This window comes from Astatotilapia calliptera, chromosome 5 (assembly GCF_964374335.1).
Source record: "Astatotilapia calliptera chromosome 5, fAstCal68.1, whole genome shotgun sequence".
Lineage (NCBI taxonomy): Eukaryota > Metazoa > Chordata > Actinopteri > Cichliformes > Cichlidae > Astatotilapia > Astatotilapia calliptera.
In genome coordinates, this window is record NC_137426.1 from 36,268,606 (window position 1) to 36,291,339 (window position 22,734).

Genomic DNA, 22,734 nt, shown 5'->3' on the forward strand with positions numbered 1-22,734 from the left:
TTCTGATTGTGCTTTGAGTCTTTAATTCTTCTGCGTCTGGCTCTGCCATTCTGTAAACCCGTAGCTATTAATAAATAAACTGAAATCATCATAAGAAGGGAGTTACTCATGTATACAAATGCATGGACAGGCATGTTTTCAACATGGAATTACTGCTGCCATAGAAAAATAAATCTAAGAAAACACAAGAGAAAAGAACAACAAATAAAGCAGGTAACCTGCCGGTGGAGGCGTGCACAGCGTGAAGCATGAGTTCATAAGGCAACTGGAGAATACACAGCGCACTGTGTGTGCATGTGAGTGGCAATGTGGCACTGTGGAACAGACATCATTACTGTTAACACCCACAGAGGACGGAGCAGCCTCTGACACGACTGTGCTCTCAGGCTTTGAATTTGGTACAAACTGGACTTAAAATAATACGGCAACATTCTCAACAAAGAATCCTCTTTTCTTCTTCTCAAGGTGCATTATCTGCTGAATCATGACCACAAACTCCATGGAGCACATGTCCAAAAAGCCCTTCGAGGGTGAGGCAACTGTTTGATGAAATCTATCATCTCATGTAAACTGTGGATGGAGGCCAGCTGCTTATTGACCTCTGACCCCGCAGCAGTATAAGTGGTCACTCCAAGTCCTGAAGGTTGATTGTGCTTCCTGTGAACTGGGAGTTGTCAGAGCCATTGTCGTCCTCTGTAATCACCGAAGACTCCTGTGGAGAAAAGCATCACGGCTCAGTTCTCTAAAGGCTGACGGTGTCACTAATCTGTGGCTATTACAAAGGACAAACAACCGATTCCATAACAGAAAGTCAAAGCACAAATGCAGTCGAATGTCTCTTTAACGACAGAAAAGATTACTCCCACCTGTAAAATGTTGACAGGCAGGTCAACAGTGAGCTGAGAGTGGGAGCTGGAGGGCTGAGAGCTCAACTGGAAGGCCAGGTCTCCATCACTGGCTGGGTCATCCTGCGTGTTCACACATTGATTAGACACTCCAACAACCGCTGTGCATTAGTGGTGCTGTTCAGTGCACAAAAGTACGTGAAAAGAAAAACAGTCCCTAGTTGGATGTTTCTATTCATTTTTTACTAATTTACTAGTTGATCAGACAGGAGAAAGAAATCAGATTAACGGAGATTTCACACTTGGAACTCTGAAACTAAACATACAGTGTTTTATGTGTGGGTGTGGCTAGCATTAGCTGTGCTAGCATTAGCTGTGCTAGCATTAGCTGTGCTAGCATTAGCTGTGCTAGCAGCACCAACTTTCATGAGGTCTGTGCAGAATGTTTCTACACTTTTCTCGAGTTATTTTACATCATTCAACTTTTTCCACTTCGGCCGCCACACAGAGACCTTTGCTTCAGGTGTTTCCTGATACTGAGCCGAGGAACTGGGTTTCACTTTCACCAATGTCCTTGTAGCTTCTGGCATATATAGCCCTGTTCCATTATGGCCTACACAGGTTGGCTCGACATGGTTTTTAGGGTTTTCCATTAGGTGATAGTACCTGTTACCAGGTACTTTTTTTTAGTCATGAAGTGATCTGAAAATGTGACGTCATCAGACTGCATGCCACTGATTGGCTATTCAATGTCATGAGTGTCTCCTTCATGAAAATCAAAAACCGCCAGTTTTGAAACCTGGCAACGAGGGACAAGGCTGCACAAAAACAGCACGGTGGTCCCCAAATGTGACAAAAACCCACAGACAGCAGCAGGTATACCATCGCCAGTCATCCTCCTTTGTTCGTGTGGCATACAAATGATGTCACAGGAGTACAGGCAATTGCTATAAAACGACCCGACGCACATAAGTTGGTACTTGATTGTAATGGGAAACAATAATACAGCTGGTGTTAATGGCACACATTTGACAAAATGGTAAAAACAAGCCTCAGACAGAACAACTCCCTGTAGCCAGTGTTAAACTGGCACTTTAATGAGCTTATGGGATGTTGCTCTGCACTTATACTGTGTTCTTAGTTCCCAAATAGCAACTAATATGTTTTCACGGTACACAAAAGGTCAATTTCACACTGTGCAGTAAAAATGCACGAAAAGGAATTAAAATTCTGTGGAACAAATTCTCATTAAAACAAAGGCAAGTGCCCAGACAGTAGCAGTGGCGAGTTATCCAAATAATGAGCTTATTTGAATCGTAAGTATCACAGTTTGGTCTAGACAGCTTTATGTTTTCTGACCAGGGCAGATTTGCCACCTTCCCCAACTTGTCATATCTCACCTGCAGCAGGTGGATCTGGACATACTGGGCACCGGTGATGGGGTCACGGAGAGTCAGGCCCCCATTCGCTACTGCAGCTCCATCACCATAGCGAGCCCCAGAGGGAGCGAGTGGTCCTGGAGCTGTGGCAGCCTTTGTTCCTTTAGCTTTTCTCTGACCTGAGCTTGAAGTCCCTGGACAAGTCAAAGGAAAGTCTTGTCAGTCTAACAGTTACTGGAGCTTTGGCTAGCATGAAACTAAAGAAAGTAAGTTACCGGAGGAGGCCGAGGGGCCTCTCTGCTTCTTCTTCTTAGCCAGCTGGATGGCTCTGTAGTCAGTCCTAGCCGAGCCCCCACTCTCCTGTCAAGCAAAATGGGAGCATGTTAGGTTTGCACCACCTTTCATCATCTGTCTGTTGACTACTTTCTCTACTGACTGTGATTAATCTTGTTAAATATGTGCCACCACTGAAAAACATTTTGTCAAATAAAAAAGGACATTCATGCAAAGATCCGAAGACTGAAAAACAACAAAGAAAGAAAAAAAACATCTGAGACGATGGCTATATCTTTTTCCATTTCTAGATGAAAGAATGGAGACTGACAATTCATTATCAAAGACCCTTTATATGTCATTGAACTATGAGTCTTTTTTGGTTTTGTTACAGAAAGGTGAGCAGGGTCCTTACCCAACCGGTTACCGTTCGAGATAAAAAGGAAAGCTTGTATGCCTGAAAGTCGCAAATGTATTTTCTGTATCAGCTGTGTTTCGATTGGTTTATTGAATCTGTGAGTATCTATGCTCACCAGGAAACTGCTTGGTGACACAGAACTGAGCTCCGAATCTTTCTGTGGGCTGAAGCTGCTGCTGTGACCAGGAAAGACAAACTGAGTGAGCACTTTTCCTCCCTCCTGGGGTCCCAGCACCTCCACACAACCCAACAGAGTCCCAGCACCTCCTTGGCCACCCACCTCCACCTTAGATGGTGAGCCAAGGAGCTCGGCAACGGGAGCTACAGCCAGGGAGGCTGTGGGTTCCACGCTCAAGGAGCTGGACGAGCTGAGTGGGTGCTGCAGAGTGGGGTCCACAGTGGCACCAGCACCCTGCATAGTAAGGGCAGTGAGGGTTCCCAGCGCCTCTGGGGTAACTGTCTGCACATCGTCCAGGTTAAGGGTGCCTTGTGGGCGCAGGACGTCACTTGCCGTTCCCTCCAGGTTGTGGTGGGGGGTCATGTCGGCATTGGCTGCCAATATAAGAGGGTCCACAGCCTTGGCCATTGTGGTGTTAGTGCTGGTAACAAGTGTAGTTCCCACTGAAGAGGGGTCGATGGTCAGGATGCCAGAGCTGACCAGGGAGAGGTCCATTGTGAACGGGCCATTAGACGTAGCCCCACCAACTGGGATTCCCACTCCAATGCCTGTAGTGGGTGCAGTTCCTCCAGGCACAGAAGAGAACAGAGAGCTGAGGTCCAGGTTTGTCAGCTGGTCGCCCCCAGCAATACCAGATCCTGCAACCGTGGTAGGTGTGGAACTAACGAGCTCATTACTGGGGGTCAGGGTTGGTGTGGTCTCCATCTGACTGAGAACATCTGGGAAGGAAAACAAAAAAAAAAACCCAAGTTAAAAATGAACATCTCAGGAACAACGGCAAGTGGAATAAAAGTTTAAAACTGTTACACAAGAAAGAAGGAACGGTTTCCATCCATCGCCCCACATGGAAACAGAAAACAGTTGGGTGGTGTTTTATAGATGTTCACAGACAGTACGAGACTCGCAGTGCTGGGGAACTTTAAGTCTGCAGAACAATTACTAACCAGGACTGAGGTGGTGATGTTTGAGCATGTGGCTCTTAAGGCTGCTGCGGGACGAGAAGTGTTTGGAGCAGTTGGCCACAGGGCAGCGAGTCCTCAGGGTGCTGGCGTCCTGCTTATGCTTTTTGGAGTGGATGTAGAGGCTGCTACGTGCTGAAAACTTGGCATTACAACCTGAAAAACACAAAGGAGGCACATGTTACTGAAATCAGTCACCATGAAACACTGGTCTTAAGTAAATATTTCAGGGAGAAAATGTGAACATTTGTCTCGTGGAAAATTATTACAGTTTTGTTGTTGTTCCTTTATAAAAGGTTTGTACCTTCTGCATGGCACTGAAAAGGCTTCGTGCCTAGATGGGTAATACTGTGTCCTTTGAGGTGCTCGGCCCGGGTGAAGGACTTCCCACAACCCTCCTCTGAGCAGACAAAGCGCCGATCATCATCATGTTTCCTTATAGACACACACATTTAAAACAAAGTAAGAAAAGTCATAGCACAAAAACAGAATTTCATTTACATTTTGTTACATCAAACTGAAGCTAAACTTAACAAGGAATCAAAGCCTTTCAAAGTCAAACTGCACCAGTAAAACAGAACTGCAGTGACAAGCTCAAGTTCACTAAAACAAAAACAGGCATGTAACAGCAATCACACTTCCTGTAGTGGCAAAACATTCCCACAGACAGCACGGAAGAGGAGGGTGTATGCTGCTTTTCGCAAGGCTCCATTTAGGCATTTTGCTAAGACTGTTTTGGGTATTTTGGAGCCAAGGAAGCATATGATGAGAGTTATACCAAGCAACACCCTGTCAATCAAAAGGTAGCCACATCCTACATTATAATAGAGCTTTATTCTATATAACTTGACATAAAACCCTAACATACTAAATGAGTATCAACACTGTAGTGAAGACTCGCAACTAGATGACCTTTACAGAGAAAACTTCACATTTTCATAACCTTGTTCGTTCAAACCTTTATGCAAAGAACACAAAACTAAAATTGACATGGTCAGCTTATCTAACAAGGTTTGTTCTCACCGCACGATGTAGACATTCACTCCCTTTATTCCTTTGATAACTTTGTTAGATGTTATAAAACATTACTTCAGGTTTCTGTTTATTGCCTTTAGGAACATGTAGAAAATACACAAAAGGAAAAGCTGCGTTGCATCAGATCTAGCTATCAGCTATTTTCCATCTGCAGTCGCAGAAAGATACTTTATCAGGAGTTCCTAACAGTAAGTTACACACAAATGGAGTGTGTCCACTATTTTACACCATGATCAAAGCATAAATTAATAAGCACTCACCTTTTATGTCGGAGCAACTTTGACATGCTTGTAAAAGACCAGCCGCAGCCCTCGGAGTCACAGACAAACGGTCTCTCGCCTGGAGAGAGGAAGTTACAAGTTTCATTCCTAATGCTACACTACACCTACTGCTGCAAGGATCCTCACTTCACAAATCTTTTAATGTGAGCTGGATCGAGATTTTTTTGGCCGATTTTCTTTCGGAACGCTGGAGCTGCTGATTGGTTTTGTCCTTCTAAGAACTAAAAGTGACAACATACACACTTATGTTTGTGATTTCTATTTAACTCAATGCTCATAAAAAACAAACAAAAAACACAATTATTGGCCTTTTTAAATAACTTACAGCTATACATATTCCCCACAAAAGCATCAGGTTTACTTGTCACTCCAAGCTCAGAAAGAACTTTTACTCTCTGCATTAGTGTTAGTGTTCTGAAGAACAATCACAGCTAATGTGTTTGGATTTGCGGCACTGCAGCTGACTGCTTCACAAAAATGTATTAGGAATAAGCCAGAGTTAATTTAGTAGACTACATGCTGCTTTTTAAAAAATCAACCACAGAAAACAACAGGCCCAGCTGAACCGACCCTTAAATCTCAATTTACCCGTGTGACTCCTCATGTGGATCTTGAGACGACAGGCCTTATCATAGGTCTTGTCACAGCCTGGGTAGGTGCACATGAAGTGGCCAGTTTCTCTGAAGTGAGTGCGATTGTGGGAGAACAGAGCACTGAAGGTGATGAAGGTTTTCTCACAGCCTGCATAGGATAGAAAGACAAACATGTAGGACACCAACGGTACCATAAAGGCGCATTTTATATGTATATACTTTTTCATCATATTCTGTTAAACAGAAACTGTTATAATCATGTACCCTCATACTGAACATAGATCAGTGCATCTACATTTAACTCTTGTGAGACAAAAGCTCAGGATTCAGACTGCTTTTAACACTCACCTTTAAACAGTTTTTTCTACTACTGGTTATAAACGATGTCTGAAGGGATCCAGAATATGGTCATCTGGGAACTTTGGCCCCACCCACCTGCTGCTTTAAGTTTGTTTAGCTAGGGCAGCCACAGAGTTTGTTTAAAACCGGTAGGAGTTAAAACAGCTCGTTTCAGAGGTTGATACTGAGTCCCAGTATCAGATAAATTTGGAATATTTTTGAACTGCAAGACATGCAAAGCTATTCTAGCACAGATAATGAATAGAAATGTGTAGCAGGGAATAAGTAAATGCCCTGTGTTGCTCAAAACACGTCAAACCTTCTGGTAAAGTGCTTCATATCATAGCAGTGATGTTGTGGAGTACCCATCAGCCAATTCCAAGAGCAGAATAAAAAGCTAGAAATTCCAAATAGTTACATAAAAGCACAAAATTCACAGTTTGATGTATGAGTTACCTGGGAATTCACATTTGTGAGGCCTCTGTGGCTCAAAGTGGACCCTCTGATGGTTGGTGAGCCGGGTAGCACTGCGAAACCTCTCGTTGCAGACCTCGCAGGCAAAGGCGTTATCCTGCTCGTGGACTTTGACGTGAGCCTTGAGGTTGTAGACAGTGGTAAAACGCCGCCCACAGCCTTCAAACTGGCACGTATGTGGCCGCTGCTTGTTGTGGGACTGGAGATGCCGCTTCAGCTTGTAGGAGGTGGCAAATGCCCAGCCGCAGCCTTCCACAGTGCACTGATATGGACGTGGGTCCTCAGCATGGTTTAGGAGGTGAACCTTGAGTTTCTGTCGTGTGTCAAATGTGGAGGGGCAGCCTGGTTCTGGGCAGTCAAAGGTGGACACGGTGTCTTTCTTGGACCTGATTACTGGTACAGAGTGACACTCTTCATTGTCACAGCCAGCTACAGCGGCTTCGGGAGGAGGAGGGCCCATATCTGCTTCTGTTACTGCACATAGTGACCCTGCCTCCTGCTTGGCACAGGAGTCCAGTGAAGTACCTAGCTCTGACAGGGAGCAGTCATCCACCAGAGCCAGCTCTGAGTCGCTGACAGACAAACCAGGTGTGGGCTCTTCCTGATGGCTGGAACTGGCTACTGCCAGTGTGCTGATCTTCCCGATCGATTTAGTACCACTGTCATAGTTGAGGAGAACAATATCTTCATGATCTTTCATTCCTAAGTGCTCCTTTAAGCTAACCATGTCATCCTCCTTATGTACATAGCCCTCGGGTGGGGCAGCAAGAGTTAGTACCCCGTTTTCAATAGTCACTATGATGCTTTGGTTGTTTATCGTGATAGTTCCGGAAAATGTTTCGCTAGCAGGCGGACTTGTGGAGGCCGTGACCGGGGTTGTACTGCCCTGCGCCGCCGCTGAATCTGTACCAAAGTCCGATGTGTCCATGGCTTCCACGATCCCCGCAGTCCCTGAAATCAAGGTACTGCTCTCGTCAACGCGAGGCTGCGACGAGAGCTCCCTGACCAGTTTACCTTCGCTGCTTTCGGTGCACATCTGGCCACAAATCCTATCGCCATATTTGTTTGTCAAAACAACGTCTTCGACGGTGGGGTGGTAGGCAGTCTGTTTAACGTTACCCGCCGCGGGATTATCGTTCAGTAAATTGAAAACATGCTCAGGTTTCAAGCCCTGTGTATCGAGGCAGTTCAAAGTGTCATTAGATTCACATGAAACAACGTTACTGCGGTTTCCAGCCTCCATGGGGCCACAGGGACTTGCTTTGGAACACTGCTTTTTACCTTTCATTTGATCGCCATCCTCAGGCACATCCGGGCGCTGTTTACTTGTCTCGCCGCTGCCTTCGTCTTGAACGACATTAAAAAGAACATAAAACTCCTGGGTGGTTTGTTCCGCCAGGTTTACCGTGCTCAAGTTCCCCAGCGCCGCAGCGCTATGGCTGGCTACTGAGGGCTGTTTGCAGGAGCCGTCCTCACGCTGCTGCCGTAAAACTGGAAACGTTGGTTGCCGCTGCGGCATCGGTTCCTCTTCCCCTTCAAAGAGAGGCAGCGCCATTTGCATTACAACATCCCCGCTTTCTAATCCGTATTTCCAGGCTGTCTTGACAAACTCCTGTGAAGCTAGTAGGGCACTGAGCTCATTTTCCTTCTCCGGGTTCACGTTATGAAATCCCACGCCCGGTCTGTTACCCGGCAAATTGCTTTTAAGCGTAGTTTGCGGTGCGCTGACAGGCGAACAAGCCACCTCGCTGCCATTTTCCGCCAGTAGGCGAAACGGCGATGTTCTCGGCCTAGTGTTGTTGTTGTTGTCGCTGTGTAGCTCAAGCGACTCCAGCAGCACTTCCGCTTCATTTTCGCTGGAAATAAAATGAGGTATTGACCCCGTTGCCGATCGATGTGGAGACGAAATGCTTCTGTGTAGGGCGCCATGTTGAGACTGAATGTTTTGGGCATCAGAAAGCCCCTGGATTTCCATCTTGGTATCCCTGTAGCAGCGACACGGGAAAAGGCCCGCCCTACTAAATGGATATGATCCATGGAGCCACTACACGGTTTCCAGTGGGCCTAGTGTTGCGTTCAGGGGCAGTATTGAAATTTCAACTTAGGGGTGGATGAACCAACAAGCTTTGGTAGTTAGCAACTACCAAAGCTTTGTCAAGGTCGATAGAACTTCTCTTCAGTTTTCTGCACAGAAGCCTTACATTTAAGAAAACGAATAAAGCCACAGCTGATAGCTAAACTTACAGTCTGCTATTAACAGAGGGACAACCAAATGTCTTTGGGTCAAAAAGTGCAATATATACTGCTGCCCTTAAATGTAATGGTTTGAACCACGAGGAGTACCTGAAGGCAGCAAGAATATGCCATAGTGAAATTGTGATGTGGATAGTGTAGTATTGGATATTTGTGCGGATTGGTTATTATCAATAATACATTTAAGATAACCATTCTACACTATTTATTTATTTTTAACTGAAAAGTGAATCCAAAACTTGGGAAATTCCCGTTTCCAGTTTGGTACAGTTTTTAGTTCGTATTTCTTCCACTAAGTGGCAGTGTAGCAGTATAAAACAACATTTTTCTCCTAAGAGAAAACATTACAGACCTGTTCTGATCAATTTGTGTATATTCTTTTAGTTTTTTGACACACATGGACGACCTAACATCGCCCCCAAAATGAAGCCAAAATGGCCCCTGGTGTCTGGCTGGTCATAAACCCCGCCTCCTCCACGTTAGCATGGTTTATTTCATTATCAGTAGTTCACATCAGGCTGATTTGTGTTCAAGTGGTCTCCTTTCTCATAAGTTTGATTCTAATTACTAACATAATGCTGTTAAATTGGGGTATAACGTCATCATGACCGCTTTGACTGGCAGCTGCGATCAGGGAGAGGTTTGCATATGTCTGTTCTGCATTGGCAGATAGATCAGGGATGCTGAGAGGAGGTCCACTCTCAAAATCCACACGACTGTTTCAAACTGTATTTAAATACATTTAAAAAGCACCAATAACTCAAAGGTAAATATTATACTGGATAAAGTGCTAGTCTATTTTTTTTGTCTTTTCTTAAAATAAGCAGTTCATATGCCAGCTGTTGGCAGAACTGTAGAACTGAAAAAAAAATGTAAGAGCAGAACTTACTTTCAGATTTGAGGGATAGACTTTACATTTCATGTTTTGTGATGATTCTGTTCTCGTTTTTATTACAGAAAGCTGCCCTCAGACCTCAGCACCGCCCAGTGACAACAGACAAATCATCCTGTATGTTCACTGTTTGTAGAAACTCCAAAATTAACTTATGAAAAAAGTCTAAAGTACCACATGATGTGAAAGTTGCAGCTTTTTAAAGACAAAAAATCAAATCAAAGGGATTAATCATCCATATAACAGTTTCACTATATAGGAGCATAAACACTACCTCAGTTGTTTTTTCAGAGAGCTGCTGATCTCAGACCTTCACAGCTTCTCTTTTAACACTGAATGTACTCAATTGGTTCCTTAGTCTACCTTAAATGTCACATATATTGACCGTTACCTGCACCGTCACATAGTGCATATTTACACTACCCAGCTGGTTGTGGATTGTGCTTCTGGCACACCAGAGTGTCTCTTATTTGATAATTAAAGATTTGGCAACCCTAGCTCGGGGTTAGAGCTTATCCCAGCTATCATTGGGTGAGAGGAGGGGTACACACTGGACAGGTCACCAGTCTGCTGCAGAGCTAATACAGAGAGACAGACAACCATTCTCACTCATATTTATACCTATGGGTAATTTAGAATCCCTATTTAACCTAACCTCAGTAACTGCACGTCTTTGGACTGTGGGAGGAAGCCGGACTACCTGGAGAGAACCCACATTTAATATGTTCGTTTAAAACGTAATGTAGACTCTGATCAAGGGACAAGATTTGAGAATCATCCACTGGGCTAATAATGTTTATTTTCCCTTTAAAAAAACATGAACAGTACAAATAAAACAGCATGTTAAGTCACTGCTATCTTTTTCCCCTTCTTTCAGCTGCTCCCTTTAATGTTCGCCACAGTGGATCATTTGTCTCCATCTCACCCTATACCCAGCATCCTAATCTGTCACACCAACTGTTTGCGTGTCCTCCATCCCTAAATCCACTCTGTGTTCTTATTTCTTCTCTATACTCTTGGTCTGGTCACTCCCACTGAAAATCTTAGCATCCTCAGTGCTGCCTCCTCCAGCTTCACCTTCACCATCTCCAAACCACACATAGCCGGTCTCACTACTGTCTAGTAAACGTTCCCTTTCACTCTTGCCATAGTGCTGCTCACTTACTGTAACTTGTCTTCTTCGCATTTAGCTTCAAAAACTTTTTTCCGTAGCTTAAAGTCCGTTGCCTTCTTCATTCCTCCACAGGTATATCATCGGCACCCTTCCACTCTAATCTTCGTTACTAATCCTCTGCACTTCCTAATTCACTAACTGTCTGACATTTGTCCTCTTCTCTCTCAATTTCTCTATTCATCAACTCATCAAGGCACTCCTCCCATATTCTCAGCACACTCTTATTATATTTCTGTCTCCATGCTTAATCACTCTAACCTGCTGCACATCCTTTCTAACTTCATCTCTCTGCCTAGCAAATGATGCATCACCACCATCTCTTTGTCCTCTTTCTTATGCTCAGAGGAAACACGTGCCGCTTTTGGGCAGTTTCTCTCACCACTTTAGCTGTACTTTCCCAGTCATCTGAATATTCTTCCCTACCTTCCTGAGCCTGTTTTAACTCACCACTAAACTCTGCAAAGCATTCTTCCTTCTTCACTTCCTCCATTTAATCCTTGCCACTGCATTCACTCACTTCTTCTTCATGATTTCATGATTTCCTAGACAATTTCTGACATCCGCCCATTAGTTTCCAGCTTCAAGTTCATGATCCTGTCTGACATTCAACTCCATAGCACTCCTTCAAGATTCCCCGTTCTCCATTTCATTTCCTATCTGCACTGTAGTAATAGAGTTTGAATCCACGTCCAATGCTCCTGGCTCTACTTCCCTTCTCCCGCACACACAATATATCTGTCTTCCTTCTCTCCTTCATATCACCCAGCTCTCTCCCTTTACTAGTCATAGTCTTTACTTTTTAAAGTCACTACTCACATCTCCAAACTCCCGCCCTTTTTTCTGTCTCACTGACTCCAAATACACCTCCCCCTTTACTTTTCTTCTGTCTTCAGCTGATAACTAAAAGAGGCTAATCAAAATATAGTTACATAAAGTTTAATAATTTGAAAATAGATACAATATGCAGATTATAAGTATAAAATGTACATAAATTTGAAATAATTTGGCCCCTTTACAAATATATAAATAATAACAATTTTTCATCATTGCTTGAAAAAAAAAGATGTTGGTCTAATTTATCTTTGAGTTAAAAATACAAACAAACAAAGGCGATGTAAGTGAAGTTTAACACAGCAATTACTGTAAAACAGTGAGCAAGATTACAGTTCAGCCTTCAATAATATCTTTATTTGGTTTTTAAGCAAAAGCTAGAAAACAGTGACAAAATTAAAAACTTTGACCAACACAAGTGGAAACAAAAATAAAAGAAATATTTGGAACAGAGTGAAAAAATGGAAAGAAGGAAGACTTCACAAAATATTCTGTACAACACTTTAACATGTTTACACACAGCTTCTACATAACAAATGGAACTGGTGAGCAGTATATAATAACCTCATCCTGTACACACTGTGTAGAAAGCTCAGCATGCTTCATACAAAAATATCCAACAGGTTATGTGACTTTGGGTTTGTTTACATATAGTCATAACACAAACATGCATGTTTTAAACGTTGTTTGATACAAATCTACCCTACTTTTCATATATCTGTTATGTGCTGGATTATTAGGCTGGCAGTCAGAAATAGAAGGATTGATTCTGCACAGTACACAAGTAAACACACAGAGGAATGTTGTCTGAAATCTTTTTCAGATATGAATACAGATAGTACAATCATTAGCAGCATAACAGCCATATAAGCATGCAAAATAACATATTTCCTGGTGTTGTCATATAAAAATAGAGTCCTCCCTCACACTTACTTGCAGGATTATGACAGAAATAAGGCCACATGTCCATTTCCCTTCTGATACAATGTGACAAATACTCAGTAATCCAGATAAATATCATATAATCCATTCGTTGTTGTTATTATTGTTTCTGTTTTCGTGACACAGCCAGGTTGAACATTCTAAAACTGTTGCTAACCCTACATAAAAAAGTCAGAGACAAAAGAAAATTGATGAAACTTCACAGTATTTGTTTTATGGAGTGGTACCAAAAAAAGAGCCCACCTAACAGCAAAAATAGTGTCGTTGCAAAAACTCAGAAGGCTAAAATGTTAGAATATAGATGAAAATGGACAAAATAAACACCAATGAAATGGAGCCATTTTACAACATATACAATAAATACAGAAATCCATTGTAATAATTAAAAACACATCCTAATACAAATATGCTACTGGACAGAACCCACACTGCACAAAATCAAATACTTTTCTCTTATATCTTATTTAATTTGACCTCATCTTGTCTCATTACGTCTCTCCACTTCTTAGCTAGTGATATACCAAGTTTGATCAAGTGTTTCTAATGCAGTGGCAGATCCTCTTTCCTTCAATATGCTGGAGTTTCAGGACAGAAGTCCTAACAAACTATTTGTTTGTAATTCTAGCACTGTGCACCTTTTTACTAGCAACATTCACGTGTAGCCTGTCTTTGAACTGCAAACTAAACACACCGGAAACAGAAACAATGGGGTTAACAAAATCAAGCCAGGACTGAAGTGCCAAAACTGCAGTTTCATGAATCACTTGAGGCTGGCTTCAAAAGCAAGTCTAACCTCACTGTCTGCCATGTTAATCTATTTATTTAAAAGGGACAGTGCAGTTTAACATAGTCCAAGTACAAAACATGAAACAGATGTAACGCACATAAGTTTATAGCTATTGCTAATTTTCAACAATTGTCCCTTGTTGGGCTTACAATCAAATGCCTGTCTCGACACCATTAAAAAGTATAGTAGAAAAAAAACAGGATTGAATGAATAGGATTCGCTTCATAAAAGCTATGGTAGTACATCTTTTTTTTTAATTCAACCTTTTGAAAATACTTAAAGTGATTTGGTTAATAGGTGTGTCATCTACAGGGAGCTTGAGTCACTGCTAAACCGGTGCTGTCTTTGTTGATTCATGTTATCGATGCACCTTGCTCAACCTAGCTAGCATTAGCTTGCTAGCATTAGCTGGTAAGTTAAAACTTGTCCCTCTTATCTAAATATGGTCACTTCCGGCTTCAAAAACTGATGGTGGTGGCTACATGGGGGGTTAACCGAGACAACAGAGTTCAGTTCCCAAAGTTTTGAAGGAACTTGGAAATGTTTCTTTTGCAATGAGCTGACATCAGTTCACCACAGATTTCTTTCTGTGGTCACACCTACAAAATTCGAGCACTGCTCTCAAGCACTGGGTGGTTTCCGTCACTTTCCAGAGGATGGCCAGTGAGAAGACTGAATTTCAGGGATAGAGGGCTCTTACAGAGACAGGAGCATAAAAGGCATGAGAAAAGCGAATTGATGAATAATAATATTTTAATAATGATTAATGTTTGTTGCATTTTATCCTATTTCTTGGCCACACAGCAGCTGGTTTTTCCTGCTTTATTCTTGCATTTGTTTTGTCTGTGTACTTGTAAGCTGCAGTGTGTTGGGCTCTTTGGGACTGCCAATGAAAGATTTAGGTTTTCTGTTCAAGCACTTGCTCTCTTTTGCTTAAATCATTCATGCACACAACAAAAGCAAGGAAAATAAAAATACAGGATATGAGAAGAAAAAAAAACAAGAATTCGGCATGCATGATGAAGATAAAGTTTGCAAACTGAACAATGCAGCACTAAGTACCAAACCTCACATTCGATTTCTTCTTCTTCTTGGTGTTTCCCACTCTTCCCACACATTTTCTTTGCTACATTTGAAGTTTTCTGGCCTGTAAAATCTGCAATGGGAAACCCTTTTCATTTTAAATAGGTACAAGCTGTAGACAGTTTCAGAACCAGAGGCACCTTCCTCATGCATGATTCATCCCAAATGACAGCCACAGCCAGGAGATTTACAGTTTAGAAGAAGACTGGGGACAGAGCTCACAGACACGGCTATGTTCGACTTTTTAACCAGGGCTGAAATGATCTGCCCTTCCATATGTTCAAATTGTACAGCGGCTGCAGGTGCAGAGGAGCAGGGGATGGCTGGTTTCATACCCTTGTATGTTTACTCCTTTCAGGAGGTGCTCACAAGCAACTCTCTTCATGTCCATGGGGGATTTTAACTTTAAACTTGCCCTGTCTTCTAACAGTGTCTTTGAAAAGGAGAGCAATTTCCATGCCTTTGCTAAAGTAAACTAAAACAAAAGTTTCATTTTCTACAGTAATAGACAGCATATAATTTTAAGAAAAGAGCCAGTGTTCCTTGGGCCTCAGTTGCAAGAACCAAGACATGATTTAATAGCCACTGAAACACCCTGAGAATAAGCAAATAAGGACAGGATATCACCCTCAGAGCTGTCTTTCTTCACAGCTGATAGAAATCAGTTTAGATGGCTGCTACAGCATTTATTATTCTATTACGGCAGACTGTGAACAAGACCAGTAGTAGAATCTTTTGACTTCCCACCTTTGCAAGAAAGGTCAATAAAGCGTCCATAGTGGATTACAACACACAAAGGAAACAATAGATTTGAATGGAGCCCGTGTGTCTGTGCAGAATCGTGTGTTATACCTGGAGAGTGTTTGTGACAGATGTTGACAAAAAATCAGAAACATAAAAAAAGATTTAAAAATCTATTCTCTATGCTTCTTGTACATGTCTTGCAGAGGAATCCTCGTAGTCAGTGCTTTCAGAAGGAATTCTTAGGTTCAGTTTACTGATTTGGTTTCTGTCAGATAACCTTGAAAACCCCAGAACACACCTACACACACACATGCACACACACACACTTCCCTTTGCCCAAACAGCTTGCTCCACTCTGCCTGCTGTCCTTCTCTCAGGGGTGAGGGTTGCAGTGCTTGGTCGTAGACGTATTGGTTGCAGTTGTGGTGGACACTGAGGGGGAGTCGGAGGTGACGGGCAGGGGGGGGCGGGGTTCAATCCCCCGACTCTTCATGAATGACAGCAGCTGGTCAGGGATCTCTGCCAGGACATCCTTAGCCAGTCGGGCCATGCTCAGGACCTGGTTCCCTGACCGGTCGATGTAGTCCCGGAAAGGAACAAACTGGATCGGAGGCAAAAGTGACTGTTCAGTTCATTTGGTGTTTGTAGGTTCCTTCAGCATCTAAGGTGCTGCTAATACGCTTTCATACAGTTGAGGAGTTATTACTTTTAATGTTGCAGATGTATTGACATAACAGTACATCAAGCTCAAACTGTGAGGCTTCAGATTATCGTTGGTAACATTTTTTTGCTCTAAGATTGAAATATTCACAAAAAATGACCTGCCAAAAATCACACAGTAAATCATAAACTGTAAGTAAATTTTCATGTATCTGAAAATGTTGGGGTTTTTGCCCTAGTTGTCAAGACATAAACATTTTTTCAACAGTTTTCAAAAATCATATATTTTGATAGTGTGGAGCTAGGATGTAAGTCATCATCGTTGTTACTGACGACTTATGCCTCACAGGCTTTTTCCACTTCAACTGAAACGCACTCAAAGGAAAACTATTCTGTTTTTCCTTATTTCCTGTCCTACACTGGGGGTGGTTAGAGCTCACAGCGGGTCATCTACTAATCAGAAGGTTGGTCTGCAAGCCAAATATCATTGGGCAAGATACTAACCCCATGTCGGGTGCATTCAAGTTACTCTCTCATGCATCAGGTAAGCAGAAAAGTACTAGATAAGAACAAGTCCATTTATACTCTATATCCTATTCTAGTCGATGATGCTCATATTGAACAATAAATAATAATATTCTGGTCTTGGATCTTTCTTATGTCAGTGAAAGGAAATGTCTTTAATATTCAGGCAAACAGCTCTGATTGTGAGCATAAATGAAAGAAAAAGCTGAGATTGTTGGCTAACAAATTGCCAGTGATCATCACCAGTCTCATCCTCCTTTCTGACCTTAATTTACAAATGAATATCATGGTATATACAATATGACTTTAAAACCGGTGAATGAGACAATAAACTTATCAGAAACGCGTTTACTCGAGACAGATCAAACATGCAAAGAGTGTTTTTCTCATAAACATCTATACATTTGTTGACATCACTAGAATGTTTTGCTGGTAAGAAGGTTAAATAAATTTGATTGAGTTTTGATTCGGGTTTTATCCTGGACAGTTGATAAAAAAGAATTCTACATAGTTTTATACTGATAAACACCAAATAAGAGTGGATATATCTTATACAGTGCACCTGGACGATGTCTCTCTCAGCAAAGCGTCCCCTGGAGGAAACTCTGACCTCATCTCCATCCAGCTCCTCCATAGCTGAAGACAATAAAAACAACATATTTACTGGTAAAAATATTGCATGACTTACATGTACAATGGAAAAGCTGAGCTGGAATTTTTATTCACACGCACAACAGAAAATCGTCTAAATCCAGATATATTTTTTCTAGTACGCTTAATGTTTGTGAAAATGATTAAAGTGGTAATTTTATCTCAATTATTTTGAGTAGAAATGTCTTAATTCACTCATGTTAACCACAGTTTAGTATGTTTGCTTTAGATCAAATGAGTGATTGAATTCCTGCATAAAAATTATGTTTTTTTCATTATTTATTTTTAATGGTTAGACAAGAAAATCAGACGATACATTTATACAACTTGGCCTTTAATATAGCACATTTAGCAGTACCAACTACAATAAAATACAGCTTTAACATACAACAATATTTCCTCAGTAAGATGAGCATATGTCAAATACACCTTGCTTTTTTCACCTGTAGCTGCATTAACACAACGTCTCTTAGGACGAACATATTCTAACAGTTGAGCTGCTTTTTAACACTAAACATGTCAGTAATGTTCTGTACTCTTCCTCCAAACCACAATAAACAAACGATCCCCTATTCACAAGGATTTTTCACAGTGGGTAGGTCTGCATATTTAATTTGGCTGATTTTTACACTGGATGCTCTTCCTCCTGCAACCTCCAAGGGATTTGTTTAAATGTATAAAACCACTACACTATGAAGCCACAGCAGTACTTAAAAATGTGGCTGAAGAAATCTTCATAGTGACTACAATTCAAGAAATATTAGTGCTTCAGTTCCTTGATGTGACCAAGTTTGTAGATTTGGCAGTCTGGAGCCTGCCCTGGTGGCTGGGCCTTAGGCCAAAGCATTACGTGGGCCCACCCTTCTGTTGGCTCACCGCTCGCAGGTGGTGCTTTAGGCATTTGATGCTAGCACTTGGTGCACAGTCGATCATAGCACTGAAGGCTTTGGAGAGGAGGTGCTGGTGTTCCAGTCCCTAGCTGACAACTCTGGCTTTAGGAACATGGAAGGTCACCTCTCTGGTGGGAAGGAGCCTGAGCTAGTGCGTGTAGAACTGTGGCTGTAAGATGTCATGGTATTAACCCCAGAACCAGAAGGTTCAGATGTACACTGGTGGTGAAGAGAGCCATCGAGATGAAAAAGTAGTCCTATCCAGCTTAGGACTGCAGTAAAAATTCACAGTGAGTCCCTTGGAGTGGAATTTGTGGCCCAGCAGAGGTATTATTACTCAGCCTGCTGGCAGACGGAGAATGGATCATCTGCCTGCATCTGAGTCATGCAAAGTATGTGGTACAACCGGCCTGTGGACCAGTTGCTGGTCTAAAACAGCATATGTTGATCTTTGAAATTTCTTTTGTCCTCCTCCCATTCCTGTTGAAATCTGCTGTTTTAACCAAGTAGGCCCTGTGGACTCTTCCTGGTAGGACATGCCCCTGAATGTAGCATTTGGCAGATGCACAGGTTATCTGCTTCCAGCAACACGCACTTAGTACTTTGGAAGACTACATGGGAGCATGTCTAGGGTGGCTGAAAACCTCCCCCCCTGTCCAAATGCGAATGTATGTTAGATGGACGTGTTTGCAGGACCATAAACTATGCTTAAGGTCCTAGATGTTGCAGGGCTGTCTTACTTAACACTCTGTAACTTCGCTTGGAGGCTGAGGACAGTGTCTCTGAATTGATCGACTGGGATTGTGGCCAACTTCTTCAGGAAGGGGTTAGGGTTAAATTGAGATGAATAGCCAATTATTATGGGCCATTTGGTCCTTGTCCATCTATAGTGACAGCTTGGTTTTCATTGCTGGCAGTACGTCAGACCTGTTTTTGGTGAGAGTTGGAGTTCACCAGGGCTCCTTTTGTCACTGATTCTGTTCATACATGTCCAGTTGCAGCAAAGTGGCAGATGGTCTCTGGCAGGATCAGACTTGTGGTTCTTCTGACCTCATCAAGAGGTGACATCCAGCGTGCACTAGGATGATTTGCAGAGTGGTTGAAAAAGGCTGGCTTGCCCACTCTGGGAGGAGTTGATGGCCCAAATGGAGGAGTTTGGGATTATCTGGGTCTTGTTCATGAGTGAAGTGAGAGTGGAGCCGAAACTGACAGACAGGAACGGTAGAGTGTCAGTGGTGTGGCAGACAGCTATTGATGACCTATGGTCACATGAGGTCTTAGGTGCAAGCAGTGAAAATGAACTTCCTCCTCATCCGAGAGGATGAGTTCAGTCATTTGGGAGGAGCTCAGGGTAGAGCTGTTCCTGCTCCACATCGAAAGGAGCTAGTTGATGTGGTCTGAGCATCTGACAAGTGCCCCCTCATCGTCACCCAGGTGAGACATTCAGGGGCATGTCCTACCAGGAAGAGTCCACAGAGCAGACCCCTGACATGCTGGAGAGATTATACCTCTTGTTTGGTTTGGGAACTAGTCTCCCTGAATGAGCTGGAGGTGCTCTGGGCATCTCTGCAAAGACTGCCCCTGATATTCAGAGCCAAATAAGGGGGAGAAAATGCAGTGGTGACAATGACATACTGTATACAAATAGTTACCTAATAGTTAAAACATGCAGCTGTTGATTATGTGATTCTACTTTCTAAACCAGAAAACAGCTGAGGTAAAAGACCCAGCTGTACAGTGAAATTGTGTCAAGTGTTGTAGTAGGATGGGGGATCTGTCTGTCAATAACAAAGACCACAGCATTCATTCACTGGTGTAAGGACAGCTTTTAGTTTTACAAAAGGACCTGAAATGGGTGCATTCAAATAATAACCTTCTAAATAAATAGGTTTGTTTTTTTAATGCATACATTTAAATTTAAATTTCATTAAAATTACTTTAACATTTGAAGCAGATAAACAAAAGAAAGCTGACTGTGCTTAAACTTAATTTAGCTCCATTATTTAGAATTTAGACAAAATTCTTAGTTAACTTTTGCCGACTGTTTAAATAATGTTTGCTTTAAACAATTTGCATTGCATAATTATTAAAAAGTTTGACGTATAAATAATTTCCTACGCCTGAAACAGACGAACATTGTGACAGGACTGCTGTTATACACGTTACACTCGCACTTTCAGACAACCTACAGAAATACTTTCACATACATATTTTCACAGCTGTAGTTTTTTTGTGTTTAATTTATAATATTAACCATAAATACTGTGAGCCAGTCAAGAACAATCTGTCTAAAATGCTGAGACAGGAGTAAAGGTTAAACTATCAATGAGCAGACTTGTGTTCTGTCCACAAACTAAGAAAACAAAGTTTGTGTGTAATGGGAAAGACACTGAATGGCAATGAAAATAAGACCAGCATCAAGTTAAAAAAGCAGCAACGTTAATAAAGATTTAGTCTGCATTACATCCAGAGGTTAAAGTGTTGTAGTTTTCTGTTATTTAGCACTGAGTTTAGTCGTGGTTTTGCTTCTATTTCTGTTGTCGATGTGCCTGATCCCCCTTTTCTGTTTACATGTTTCCCTCCTTGTGTTTTATTCCATGTCTCCCCTGTCTGTCTTTGTGTATGTTTTTTCCAGCCTGTCCTGTCCTCTCGCCTCTCCTTTTGTGTCATCTTAATTTTTCTGTATTTCACTCTTTGTGTCTCCTCCCTTTGTCTCCCCAGTCTTTCTTGTTACCCTTGTGCATTCCCTCCTCCCAGCCTCGTGTCAAGCCGTGTATTCTTGTCTCCGTCTTCCTTATCCGCCCCGTGTGTTTCCTCTTAAGATTTATGGTGTGAGTTGTAATTGGTCCTCTTTCAGGCTGTCTGTTAACCATCCTTTGTGTTTCTATGTGTTCAAGTTATCCAAATATTTCCATGTCTTAGTTTTCCCAGTTTAGGTTTTATGATCAGCTCTTGCCTAGTTTATTTTCTCGTTTGGTTTTGAATCAGTCACAATAAAGGCTCGCTTTTTGTTACGTTCAGTCTTTGCGTTGTCTGCTTTTGGGTCCACATCACAACCTCCACACAGTCTGCAGTCCAGCCTGTGACAAAGTTTTACCTTACAACAATGACATACAACAGTGCTGTGCTAATAGAATCAGGTGACCTCTTTAATGTCACAGAAGGCTATATCCAGATCAGTGCCCTACCAAATGAAATTAATATAAAATATCCTGTATACTCAGGATATGTGCTGTTAATTACACTCAAACAAGTCATAGTCAGTAGAAAGAATTCAGCGATAAAAGTTGACTCACTTCCAGAGTAAACAACATTAATTACATCTCACAGGAAAAAGAGAAGAAGTTCACTTGGAGTACTTTTTGTTTTCCTTTCGACTTGTTATCTAAACAATATGCCAGACAGTTTTGTGTTGTTTTTTGTTTCCCTGCCTATATGACTGGATTCTAGTGTGTAAATATTAAGTTTGGCTGTGAAAGAACTTCATTAGGTTTATTTACACTTTTATCTCGTGAATAAAGATGACAAATATGACTATAACAGCTCCTGATTCTTCCCAAATCTTTTTGTATTTTTTCCAAATCCCAAACCTTCAACCCAAACTGATATAAACTAACACCAGTGAGAACACAAGCGCAGATCTGGCTACTGACAAGTCATTCAGTTGTCCTCAGGGACTGACAAATATATGAGAGCAAAGCTAGTTTGGTCTTTCTGCACCACATCTGCTCCCTGATGCTCTCAAAGTGGGGGAAGCAACAAGAAGAAACTGTGTAAACCAACCTCATTAGAGCTTATATAGGCCATGCGAAGTTAATATATAAAAGTGGAGGGCCGCCTGAGTCCCGCACACTCTATTTATAGTTTGTCATCAACAAGCTGAATGAGATGAGCAAGTGACAAACAACCTGCAGTAATCCCAAGAGAGGTTTTTCATGTCTGAATTTAAAGCAGAGGGAAGGAAAGGAAAAAAGAGAAAATAAATTAGATTAAAATAAAGAATGGAAAGTAATGTGAATAAAAGATAACATCTGAAAAAATTAAAGGAAGCAAACGAAAAAGAAGAGGAAAACAAATATAATAAAGTAAAGAGAAGAAAGTAAAAAAAAAGAAAAAGGAAAGGTTAAAATGGTCAAATGCAGGAAGAAAATGTCAAGGAAACAACAAAAAAGGAAATAAATATAAGGAAATGAAAAATAGAAAGGACAAGATATGAAGCAAAGAAAAAGAGAAGATAAAGGAGAGGAACAAGGATGCTGAGTGACGGATGTTGAGGGCAGGCTGGTGGGGCTACACATGTCACACAGAGATGGCAGATGGTGGCCGGGAGCAGAAGAAGCAAAGGGACGGGATGAACAGAAGGAGACAGAAATATATTCAGCTAGAAGGTGTTGAAAAGTGGTAGTGAGGGTTCAGCTGTGTTGGGTGATCCCAGGGAGGGGAGGAGCCCACTGAGACACACAGGCTGATAGAAAGCCTGCTGCGGCCCTGAGTAACACAAGACTGTGTGTGTGAGATGCTCCACTGT

General features: G+C 41.9%; 2 protein-coding genes across 2 annotated transcripts in view; both read right to left on the reverse strand.

The window, feature by feature from the left end:
* On the reverse strand, positions 1–8,786 carry LOC113023038 (zinc finger protein ZXDC). The gene is made up of 10 exons (XM_026169090.2): positions 6,757–8,786; positions 5,957–6,109; positions 5,348–5,426; positions 4,357–4,487; positions 4,038–4,208; positions 3,031–3,812; positions 2,500–2,584; positions 2,246–2,418; positions 867–968; positions 1–712 (listed from the first exon to the last, which is right to left on the reverse strand). The coding sequence occupies exons 1-10, from the start codon at positions 8,747–8,749 to the stop codon at positions 626–628; spliced, it is 3,756 nt and encodes a 1,251-aa protein (XP_026024875.1). The 5' UTR covers positions 8,750–8,786; the 3' UTR covers positions 1–625.
* A 3,473-nt stretch (positions 8,787–12,259) lies between these two features.
* Positions 12,260–22,734, reverse strand: part of LOC113023039 (copine-9-like) — a 193,359-nt gene continuing 182,884 nt past the window's right edge. The window contains exons 20-21 of the mRNA XM_080302167.1: positions 17,228–17,301; positions 12,260–16,081 (exon numbers count right to left, since the gene is read on the reverse strand). Of these exons, the coding sequence (XP_080158293.1) occupies positions 15,854–16,081; positions 17,228–17,301 (302 nt within the window). The 3' untranslated portion in view covers positions 12,260–15,853. The remainder of the gene's footprint in view (positions 16,082–17,227; positions 17,302–22,734) is intronic.

Excerpts from the sequence above, each read along its gene's own strand:
- LOC113023038 (XM_026169090.2), bottom strand. The coding sequence starts at position 8,749 with ATGGAAATCCAGGGGCTTTCTGATGCCCAAAACATTCAGTCTCAACAT. Across the intron at positions 2,419-2,499 it reads AGGCCCCTCGGCCTCCTCCG|GGACTTCAAGCTCAGGTCAG; the intron begins GTAACTTACTTT and ends TGACTTGTCCAG. Across the intron at positions 713-866 it reads TGCCTGTCAACATTTTACAG|GAGTCTTCGGTGATTACAGA; the intron begins GTGGGAGTAATC and ends TTTTCTCCACAG.